The sequence below is a fragment of the Pogona vitticeps genome, chromosome 6 (assembly GCF_051106095.1).
Source record: "Pogona vitticeps strain Pit_001003342236 chromosome 6, PviZW2.1, whole genome shotgun sequence".
Classification (NCBI taxonomy): domain Eukaryota; kingdom Metazoa; phylum Chordata; class Lepidosauria; order Squamata; family Agamidae; genus Pogona; species Pogona vitticeps.
The window spans coordinates 108,574,665-108,586,672 of NC_135788.1; the positions used below are offsets into that span (position 1 = coordinate 108,574,665).

General features: G+C 44.5%; 1 protein-coding gene across 8 annotated transcripts in view; it reads right to left on the reverse strand.

The window, feature by feature from the left end:
* Positions 1-12,008, reverse strand: part of PPP1R12C (protein phosphatase 1 regulatory subunit 12C) — a 41,791-nt gene that overhangs the window by 18,547 nt on the left and 11,236 nt on the right. For all 8 annotated transcript variants that reach the window (XM_020792722.3, XM_020792720.3, XM_072976732.2 and 5 more), the window contains exons 2-6: positions 8,087-8,217; positions 6,584-6,702; positions 5,573-5,732; positions 4,210-4,354; positions 2,478-2,552 (exon numbers count right to left, since the gene is read on the reverse strand). In XM_020792722.3, coding sequence (XP_020648381.3) covers positions 2,478-2,552; positions 4,210-4,354; positions 5,573-5,732; positions 6,584-6,702; positions 8,087-8,217 — 630 coding nt within the window. The remainder of the gene's footprint in view (positions 1-2,477; positions 2,553-4,209; positions 4,355-5,572; positions 5,733-6,583; positions 6,703-8,086; positions 8,218-12,008) is intronic.

Below are 12,008 nucleotides of genomic sequence, written 5' to 3' on the forward strand. Positions count from 1 at the left end.
GAACATCTTGCCTCTTACGTTTTATGGTGTGTCCCCAAGCTAGGAAAAACAAGCATCCCTTTCTAGTCTCTGTTTACACAACATGTACTATTTTTTATGAATACAATGCATTTCCTTCCAACTCTAAATCATATCCAAGGAGTTAATTTTTCCTCATAGAAAAAGGTGTTGTAATCCCGTAGTCATCTCAGTGTCATGGGCATCTTCTGTTAACATCCCTTTTATCCAGAGGAGGCCGCTTCTGCCCTCTTTATGAATCACACAGCATGGTTCTCACAGGAAAACAGCCAGAGTCAAATCATAAAGAAACCAAAACACACACACACATCCCTTTAGGCCTTCAAAAGGACTTTGGGGCTGATCTGCTTTCAGTCCCAGGCTGGAAAGAGCACAGAGCTGGCAGGCTTTCTTTCTTTCCCTGGGAATCAAGGCTCCCTCATCATTTTGCCCAGAGCAAATGAAGGAGGAGGCCCGCGCGGGCTTTCCCCTTCAACAGGCGCCTCGGGGCAGCCCACCCCTGTGCCTTCAGGACTGGCAAAACTCAAATCAAGTTGACAGGCAGCTGGCCTCACACTCTGCCCTCACGCCCTGAGGGGCACCATCATTTCTCTCTCCTTGCTGCTCTTCTGGCTGCTGGAACACAACATCAGGGGAATGTGAAAAAGTCAGCCGGCTTAAGCACCCCCCCAGTGTTTTGTGTCCAAACAAAAAAAAAAAGGCAGTGAAAAATGATCTGCATTGGGGGGGGGTTTGACACCAGCATTTCACTCATGCCTCCTGATTAGCAGACACAATTACATCCTGCAAACAGAGGCGGCTGCTTGCTTTATGTGCCAGGTACAGACTCCACAAAGTTGGCTCCCCGTTAGCCCTGAATGATGGGAGCTTTAGTGCAAAGTACACACAGACCTGGAGGAGCCCAGACAATTAAAGACGTTCAGGACCCTCCTAATTAATTAAAAATCCGCGAAGTGACTTAGGATGATTGTTTTAAAAGAAAACAAAAACAGGCCCCTCAAATTTAGCAAACGTAAACATAACCTCTTTAAAAGTAGGAAATAATGTCAAACAGAGGCTAAGTCAGTAATGGTAAATAAAGACCCAGAGAGCAGTAAATGGCAAGTAATTATTAGATGCCTGGATATGTAACAAATTTTGAGCTGGCGCCCCAAGTGCATCAGAGGAGGCGCCAGGGCAGAAACCCCAGGGTTATATTTCAAAAGTGGAGTTTCTGCCCTCCCTCAACACACACTTTTGTTGTTTAGTCGTTAATACTTTCCCCTATAACCACTGACTGAGTTTCTACTGATGAGAACCTTCTGAACTATCATCCCATAGCAAATCCCCCAGTAAAATGACATCCAATAGAGTGATACCATTCATAACGTAACTTTCTATGTAAATATAATTTAACATATAGTAGTAATGCCATGCTTAACACTTCACACCTATTTGGTATTACAAAACCCACAGATTAGTCTATTTACTGTTAACATGTTTATTATCTATGGTACATGCAGTAGTAAATGGCATGTCATATTTGCAGGAGGACATGGGGATTCAGAGAAGGATAGTTCTTCATAGTTGCAATGAAAACCCTGCATCTACCTATATTATTTCTCCATTCCACTGGTGTTAATAATTCAGAATATCAGGCAAAATCCAAAGAAACAAAACAAAGCAAAACAAAACAAAAATAGGTGGCACCTCAAAGACTATTATATTTAATTTGAGCTTTCGTGAACAAGTCCACTTTATCAGACATATGAAAAAGGGAAAAGAAATGAAACAATATATTCGCGAAGGCTTGAAACAAAACTTTAAAAAAAACAATACTTTTTAAAAAATGAAACAATACTTTAAAAAAAAATCAGAAAGACCAAGCTAAGCAATCCCTAAAGGAAACCATACAGAACACAATCTAAAAACAATAAAAGGAAATAAAAATCTATAATAATGCAAGATCAGCCTGTGGCTGAAAGCAATTTCAATCAGATGAGTCTTTCAAAATTGTGACTGTTAGGTCAGAGGGTCTGATGCCTGAACATCTCCTTAAGAGCCCTACAGAACTTTATAGACCATAAGGGAAAAAAAATCAGAAGCCTGTGTTCAGGACAGCTGGCATTTATCCCAGAAAAAAAGGTTAATTCCAGAATGAAATCAGAGAGCCATTTCCAATCATGTCAACAGTCATCCGACTTTCCACACACATAAAAAGGTGCCACCCCAGAAAAGCCCCTGTCTCTTAGTTTACTCCAAAGGAGATTCTCACCACCCCAACACTTCAAACAACACGGTGAAGCATTCCTGCAGAACAACCTCTGTCCTAATAAAGCCTCCAAGATCTGAAGGATTTCAGGTGCCAGGGTCCTGTAATGCAGCTGGGGGGAAAGACAAAACAAAACAAAACAAAACAAAAAAAAAAAAAAAAAAAACCAAGAGAGAGAGAGAGAGAAGGAGAGAGAGGAATGACTCACATCATTTTGCTTCCGCTGCAGTTCTTCAAGTAGAGCCAAAGTGTCCTCATCTGCAAGGTCACAGGGACGCTGGCCCTGGGATAGAGTGGGGGAAAGGACATGGGTTAAGAGGGGCTCCACCAGAATTGCCTCAAAGCTTCACTATAGAGGGCAGTGGTCCCCAACCTTTTTTTTCTGAGTCGCAGATCGGTTGTCGCAAGGAGTGGGGCGCACTCGCGCACATGCATGAACGAGTGGGGCACTCGTGCGTGCAGGTGGTGGGTGGGTGGGAGTGCATGAGAGGGGGGGGAGATATGTCTCCATGGCCCGGTCCTGCCATGGACCGGCACCGGGCTGTGGACCAGCGGTTGGGGACCCCTGATTTAGGAGAAGAAAAGGGGGAAATACAATGGGTACAGGAGCTTCTTCCTAATACCATTACAATGTATTTTGAGTCATCAACTGTCCCTGCTCCAAATTCATTGAACCACTGAAGAAATGGACACCAAAGGCTTTCTAGGTACATGCACCTCTGCCTTGCACTAGGTTGCAACCTCTCAGAATCTAATAACTGCTATTTTGAATGAAAAAGCAATAAACTAAGTATAAATGGGAGGCTGTTTATATTCTGAGAAAAGTGCTGGCTATTGCTCATGGTATAGCCCCTCCACACGAAGATAGGGGATAAGCCTACGGCCATTTCAGAACACTTTCCTTCACCATATCTTAAACTCTTCAAACTCACTTTTTGGGGGGGGGGCTGTATGTGCTCTACAACCATTTCCACATTTTCATCTTCCCCATTTCTTTGACCCTTCAGGTTTTGCAGCCTTTAATAAATTAAGTACGTAGAATGATCTAAAGCAGTGGTTCCCAACCTTGGGTCCCCAGATGTTATTGGACTATTAAGTCCCAGAAATCCTGGCTACCACAGCTAGTGGCAAAGACTTCTGGGAGTTTTTAGTCCAAAAAGATGTGAGGATCCAAGGTTGGGAACCACTGCTTTAGAGGTACAGTATGTGCACAAGGAACAAAAAAATGAGAGTGGAGGTAAGAAAAATGGAGGGACTTAAGAACTTTTCACAGTATGGGAAGAAAATTAAGTCACTTAAGTAGGTAGAATGAACTAGAGCAGTGGTTCCCAACTTTGGGTACCCAGATATTATTTTGGACTAAAACTCCCAGAAGCCTTCACCACTAGCTATGCTGCTGGGATTTCTGGGATTTGTAGTCTAAGAACATCTGGGGACACAAGGTTGGGAAGCACTGATCTAGAGCAAGTGGAATAGGCTCACCCGATCAACAGAACTTACAGAGAAGTTCACTCACCAAACCCCCACTAATTCAATGAGCCAACTCTAGTTGCGACTCACCACAAGCAACAGGATTTCAGCCCCCAGTTAACACTTATAAAAAAACAAAAGATGGTAAGCAGAATTTTAAAAGCAGTGGGAATGCCATTTCTGCACCATTCATCTGACTTCCTCCATTTCTGCAGCAGTACCCGTCATATACATTTGTCAGATTTAACCTACTGCCTGAATTGAGCCATTAACATTTCTTTAATTAGGCAGCGGGCCTAGTCTCCCACTCTTTCCCTACAAAACGCAAAGGTTTGTGAACATCCTAAGCTGCCTTAGAAAGAGCTGACTGGCCGGGCGCTCTCTGCTGCCTTTGGTAGAGAAGAGTCCTCCCCTGCTAGATGGGACCCTTCCCTCACTGGCCATCCCACAGGCCTGCCCTTTGTGCTCACCACATTGTTGAGTGCCTCCATATCACAGAAGTGCTCAGCCAGAAGGCGGCAGGCCTCCTCCACTCCCCAGTGAGCTGCTGCATGGAGGGGAGCCCAGCCATCTTTATCCCGAACATTGGGGTCATAGCCAGCTTGCAAGAGCAGCCTATATTGGGAAAAGAGGAGGCAATGTTAGGGCTTCTGGGAACCCACCCTGCCTCTAAGATAAAGGTACTGGGTTGCAACAGATGCACTGGTGGACCAGAGTAAGAAAGAGCAAAAAGTCAGAGCTCCAGGATCTTGCAAAGGGAAGAGAAGTACAGTGACCCTAATGGGACACAGAACACCCCAGTTATGGAAGAGTTAGGTTTTGATGCAGGTCTTCGCTGAACGTTTTTTTTTGGGGGGGGGGGAGTTCATACCTTGAATGATGTGTTAAAGATTTCTCAGGACAGGAAACAAAGCCGGTTAGGGGAAAACAAGGAAGAATGGGAATAAAAAACTCAATTTCTTTCAGAGGCAAAGCGAGCAGCGTGGGTTTGAGAAATGCTGGGCATGCTGGAACTCAACCCACCCCCGTTTTATCTTCCCCGTTTTTTGTTTGGAGGACAGGGGGGTACAGGTGGTGAGAGCTGTAGAGAAGATGTGCACTTCGTATTCCTATCCAGGGAACATCATCAACATCAGAATACAAACACTGCAGAAGTTGTCCCGCTGGCCCTTCCCCACCTCCTCCTGCAGCCGACCTGCACGGAGTCCAGTAAGTGGACCAGACTAGTTCCAGGGGGCGGGGGGGGGGGGGATGGACCATGGTGGCTGCTGTGCCACTGGGCTTCCCATTTGTATCCTCTTCATACGAATATGAAGCACACATCTCTAGTTAGGAGCCTGGAGTTTGAATTCTCATTGTTTGGTCAAAAGTATTAACAGCGGGGCAGGACAGGGACTGAACAGACCTTAGCCTGCACCTTCTCTAAGGGTTTGTCTGTGCTTGTGCAGTGATTGGCAAGATGGGGCGGAGTCTGGAAACCAACCCCCATATGCACTTAAGCATCCAAAGGGGGACTTTTACAGGGAGTGATGCAATTACTCTGGGCTGGGAGGTGAATAAGGCAAGTACCTAAACCTGTTGAGGAAGATAAAAATCTAGCATCTGTTCCATGGTCCTAGCTGCTTTAGTGACCTTGGACTGAATTAGACAAAAGAAATGAAACTAGAATCCTGCTCTACAGTGGGGTTTCTCAAAGTATGGGTTGTAAGTTTCTTATCCTGTCTTCCATTCTAAAGCATGATTTCCTAATGAATGGGGTATAAAGTATTTTTAACCCTCAGAATGGTTGTATTAGGGGGACTCAGACAACAGGATACAACCCCAGCCTCTCACCTCATAACTTCGATGTAGCCTTTGGCAGCTGCCACATGGAGGGCGGTGGCCCCTGTTTTGGGGTGTGACTCATCAGATATTTTGCCAGCATTCAGCCATTGTCGAGCATCACGAAGCATTACTTCCTCCTCCTCTCGCTTGGCTACTTCCACATCTACCCCTGAAAGTAGAGGAAAGTGTCATGTGAAGTATAAAATCTGAATGGCTATAGTAGTTACACAGTAGAGCAGTCGCTGAATCCACCTTCTCCCATGGAGCTGTAATAGTCTCAAAGGAGGACATCTCCTTTTTTTTTTACCCCTGACCCTTAAGAGTCAGCTTACGGTCATAATCGATTTAAGGAAAAATTGTGAAATTGTGTAAAATGAGTTATCTGCTAAGGAAGAGATTAGTGTACAGTATTTCCATGGTTCCTCCATGCAAGTGCTCTTGTTCTTTCACCTCCAATGGGTTTAAAGACAAAATTAATTATGCACATTAAACAAATGGATGTCCTTTTCCCAGAATTCATCAAATTACTTTGGTAAAGGATTTTTATCATCCTATCATTCTCTTAACACAGTTTTGGTGAGTCTGGGAGGCTGCTCGATACTTTCACCTGTAGAATCATCTGAATACAAGAGAATCACATGGGCCGTCATCACAATCCTGAGGTCTATACCTTGATAGATTAATACAATTTTTAAAATGAAAACTTCTGAAGATAAACCCATCATGTAGCACCAGCGCCAAGGGCTATGATTGGGAACAGGGTGGACCTGATTTAAATCAAATTGATTTATTAAAATTTAAAAAAATAGAATCTGATTTTTGATTATTCAAATTTCAAAAATTGGATTTTTTTAAATGATTTGAATTAAAAAAACCATTGATTTCCCCCCTCCCACCCTGGTTGGGAATACAGTACTGGGCAAACCTTGAATGGCTTCAGTGTTACAAAAGAATAGCATCTTAAGGAGGAGACGTGGAAATGCATTTCTTTAAACTCATGGCTGCCAGTTCTCTCCTTACCTCTCTTTGCAATCTCCGACCGCAGTAAGGTCTCCATATTGTCAGCTTCGGCAATGTCCAATGGCACATCTCCGTCGCTGTTCACCGCAGCAATGTTGGCACCGTGATCCAAGAGGTATCTGGGCCAGACAGTGAAGCCCAGGGTCAGACCCTTGGGCTCAATTAGCCCTACATCAGGCCTCCCACCTCTGCAATCCTGGATTACACCAAATGCATCCATCTAACAGGGTCATCAGACCTCTATTTCTGTCAGGCTCCACCTAGCGGACCTATGTTCTTGGGGGGAACCTAGCAGGACCACTGAGGGCTGAGATCTTTAGAGCTAACATACTACCTCACATTCCCAGACAATAAGCTTCTCTTGCTAAAAGACTGCAAGAAAGGATGGCCAAATTTTTAAAGATACAAACTGCTACTTATTTTCTTGACCTCCAAGACACCCTCTGCCCCCAGCCAGGAACTTCCTCCTCAAAACAGCCGTGAGCAAAAGAAAAAGAAGAAAAAGAAAAAATAGAGGAACAGTTTTAGCGTTAGTGGCAGGACTGTTGCACAACCAGAAATAAAAGAAGTCCTGATGGAAGTAACAGAATCATGAGATCTGGAAATCAGTCTTCTAGTAGCTTCTGCCCGCTTGGTGCTATTTTCACTTCCATTTGCAGAAAGGGTAAGTAATGCAGCCACTGTGACCTCCATCCTCGAAGCCTGAGGCATCTGCTTTCCTGCTCCCATGGCACTCCCATGTTGTAAAGAGAACAATCGCATAGGACTGGACCAACACTATCCAAACTGCATTGCCACGTAAGAGAGCTAAGCTCCAGCCTGAACCTGGCTACCTTTGAGCAGCCTGTTCTGATATCCTGAAGCTTCATTTGAGATGGGAAAGTGGCCACCAATGAGGTCCTGTTGGCTAGTGAGACAAAATAGGGAGCTCTGGTTACAAACTCCATTGGTCTCTTTCCCCGTAACTAGAAAGCAAAATAATCTGCAGCCAAAGCCACTAACACCCAGTAACTTCTTGCTGGGCAGAGCATAGAGGGGCATGAGTGGCAACCAGGATCCTTTATACCTGGGAAAACCAGGGTGGCACTCAATCAGCAACTACAGCACAGATTATGAAATTGTGGTCCTCCAGGGGTCGATGAAGTACCACTTCTATCACCACTGGCTGGGCTAGCAGGGGTTGATGCTTATTAAAAGCACCTGCAGCACCCCATTCCTGAACTAGGATACTGCAGCAGGCATAGGCTATGTCACGGCCACTCATTCGCAGGTGAAAACTGGCAGCGGCCCTCTAGGAGTTTCAAGGTTTGCTTACATTCCAGCTGGAATGTCCAAGGTAAAGAACTCTGGGAATTGAAGTCCCAAATACCTGCAGATCCAAAGTTAAGAGCTACTGGCTGAGAATGGGCCTGTGGCTCTAACAGTGCTAGGGCAAAGGCGCGACAGTCACAATGGCAGTACATCTTCCTGGGGAGCCAATACCCACCACCTCCCCACACTCACTGTGCGATCTCGATATAGCCACAGGAAGCAGCCACATGAAGCGGAGTCCATCCTTCATTGTCGGCTTGGTTCACATCAGCTCCACTGGCCACCAGAAATTCAACCACTTCCATGTTCTCATCAATGCAGGCCTGGAAGAGGCAGAACAGCTCCGATTAAAGAGAATCGTACAGTTGGAATGAGTTTGAAAGATAATTTTAACTCCAACCCCATGATAATGCAGAAATTCACATCTAAAGCGCCCCTCATGGGTGGTCCCTAACCACTATGAGCCTTGTGGCACAGTGGTTAAACTGCAGTACTGCAGCCACCTAGGGTGGTCTTTTAGACCAGATGGATGGGGTGTAAATCAAATCAATCAATCAATACTCTAGTCAAAACTCTGTTCACAACCAGGGTTTAATTCCAGGTAGCTGGCTTTAGGTCCACTCAGCTTTCTATCCATCCAAGTAGGTAAAATGAGTACCCAGCTTGCTTGAGGGGGGAGGGAATGTGTAGCTAATCTAATTAAAATTTGCAAACTGCCTAGAGAATGCTTTAAGTGCTATAGGGTGCTATATAAGCACCATGATTCGCTTTTTTTATTTGTGCGTGTTTTTACTCTGTTTAAAAACACTTTGAAGGAAAGATCCCACTACTTTCTAAAGTAATTTATAAATAATTTATTCCACTACTGAAAAGATTTTACAATCAGGAACTTTCTCCTAACATCTAGCCCATGTCTCCTGCAAGGCTCACATCCCTAATTTTCTCTCCTTCGTTTATTTATTTAAAACATTTCTACTCCACTTTTCCCTTAAAGAGTGATGTAAGGGGGCTTACATCATTGAAAGATAACAATTAAAACAAACAAAACAAAAGAGTATACAAAGGCATTAAACATCATTTAAACCTAAGGCTAAAAACAAAAGCCTTAGGGTTAAATCTTTAAGGACTCGGTGGCGCTGCGGGATAAACCACAGAAGCCTCTGTGCTGCAAGGTCAGAAGACCTGCAGTCGTAAGATCGAATCCAAGCTACGGAGTGAGCCCCCATCGCTTGTCCCAGCTCCCGCCAACCTAGCGGTTCAAAAGCATGTAAAATGTGAGTAGATAAATAGGTACCACCTCGGTGGGAAGTTAACAGCGTTCCGTGTCTAGTCATGCTGGCCTCGTGACCACGGAAACTGTCTTTGGACAAATGCTGGCTCTACGGCTTGGAAACGGGGATGAGCACCGCCCCCTAGAGTCAGACACGACTGGACTAAATGTCAAGGGGAACCTTTACCTTTTACAAATATTTAAAGGAATAAACAGATACCACTCTGACAAATGGTAAACAAAAGGAATACTAAACACACTTTCAAAGCACAGCAATCCATTTGAAACCCCCACTCAGGTTAGCCACTGAGTGAGGGAAAGCCTGCCTGAAGAGAAAGGTCTTCGCCTGCTTGCAGAAGGACCGCTAAGATGGGGCCAGCCTGGCCTCCTGTGGGTGGGAATTTGGAAGTCTGGGAGTGGTGACAGAGAAAGCCTTCTCCTGTATCCCCCACCAAACAGACCTGTGAAAGTGGTGGGACTGAGTGAAAGGCCTCTCCTGATGATCAATGACACATGGACTCACCCCCAACCTCTGGGAAAGGTAAGCACCTCCAAATCTCTCACCCAATACCAACACCCTCCACTCTTTTTTCAGTGGCACAAAGCAGTGCCCCATCAACCTGTGTCATGCAAGACTGACAACAGCACAAGCTACTTAAATCCTCTGTTAAAAAACAAAGAAATGCCACAATCTTCAAAGAACTGTGGAATGAATTCAGTGCATGTAGACATCGGAGGTAGGTAGGTATACTTTATTATGGTCAAAGACCAGTAAAGACATCGGAGGTCCTGAAAATAAGATTCCAAGTGAAAAAGAAAGAAAGGAAAACTGAGAAGGAAGCAGATTTAAGGTAACATCAAGAAAAGCTTCCTAAAGATAAGAGGATTGCCACTTAGGAACATACTGCTCCAGGAAGTCACAGAACAAATTCCTAGAGGTTTTCAAAAGCAAATGCTGAATAACAGAGATAGAAACTCATGTTTAATGGGGCTCCTCCTGACCGTCTAATCATTATCATTATGACTGAATTTCTGTATGCTTCAGGACCAGGTGTAATTCTTACAAAGGCTGACATTTGTCACCAAGAATAGAAAGCCCAGTGTAGTTCTACATTCGTCTAGCTACTCAGGAGAAAATCCTACTGCAATATTTTTGGGGGCTGAAAAGCTTAGATCAGGTCCACGTAACAGATTCCAAGCTTCATATAGTCTCTTTATATCTTAACACTGATCTGAGATGACAGAAAAAGCCAAAAGTGAATGGAGAATCCCCCTGAGCTGCATCTGTCCTAGAGGCTGGAGATGCTCTATCCTTGAAGTAAAGACAAGATCTGAACCAAGGACTAGCTTTAAGCACAGTCTCTCACCTGCTACACCTGCTCTGCTAGATAGACTTTGCTTCAGCTGCAGGGCTGTATGGTTGGTTTTTCAGTGGACACAAGCCAAGACTTGAATTTTTTTTGTCTCTACTCTATTTAGGGGGTGGTGCAAGTCATCACAGGGTGAGGCAAGGAAAAGCAAGATGTCACAAAGTGACAGACAATGGCTGAAGCTGAAGAGGGACGACAACCGCTTAACTTGTTGGACAACCCTAAGTGGCACTGCTACACCACACCCAAAAGTCAAACCCTTCCTTGTTGCTACCTCCAAACTAGCGAACAGCAGTCTGAGCTTGATCTCCAGTCCAGGAGCGCAAGCCACAATTTTGAGAACAAGCATTCCTCACAGGTTCGTGCTTTGGATGCAACAAACAGCACATGATGGTTTTTAATTTGGATCAGAAAGAAATCTAGGTGGGTTGTGATCCCTCTCGAGAGAAAATAGTTGAAATGTATAGGCAGACTACGGTTAGAAGTACTTAACCTGGGCCATGTCAGGGGAGGATTGCACAGATGCAAAACTCTGTATAAACAGAGTCAGCATTATATAAAAACCAACAACCAGTTAAGTGACAAAGATTCAGTGTGAACAATTTATTTATTTATTACCCCATTATTGCACAGCACTATTCTGGATGCTTAACAATATAAAACCCAACAGGATGAAACAAAATAAAATAATACAATCGTAAACATAGAATGAAAGGCAGCATTAAGTGACAATGGCACAGTGTATCCAAATCAGGGAGAAGGACATGAGGCCAAAATTTCAGGTGATGGGGAGGGAGGGGTCCAGACACTGATCAACCAAGACATTGGCCCTACTGCATTGAAAGCTGGTACCACTGCAGAGAAGGCCATATTTTGCATCAATGATTTTTCTGACTTCCTTTGGTAGTGGATATCCAAGGAGCAGAGCCTGGAAGGGATCTGGTAGTGCAGGAGGGCGATATTGGGAAAAGACGCTCCAACAAGTAAAAAGGTCCCAAACCATGGAAGGATTTACAGGTGAGCATCCAAACCTTGACCTTGATCCAGGATGTTACAGATAACCAGTGCAGGCGAGCCGGGAAAAGGGAGATGTGATCAAACTAACTTTACAAAGAATGCAAAGAAATGCCCCGATTTTAAAAAATATATATACACCAGATTCGCAGAGATCTTCCATTCCATTATGCACACCAGATGAGCTGCGAGATACCAGATGTGCCAAGAACTTGAGAGTCGCAGGAGACCTGCAGTCTCTATGAAGTCTTCGTTGCAAGGGATGGGGTGGGGGGCAGGAAGGGAGAAGATCTGGGCCAGAAAAGCTTTGATGTCTCTTCCCTTGCCAAGAATATGCAGCTGTGCTACTTTTCGGCTTCCAGAAAGAAAGAAAAAAGACGTCAGAACTCAAGACAGCAGTTTCTGCTAGATTTCATCTGCCTTTAATAACAGGCTTCAGATTTGTAGCCAAGAGACCACA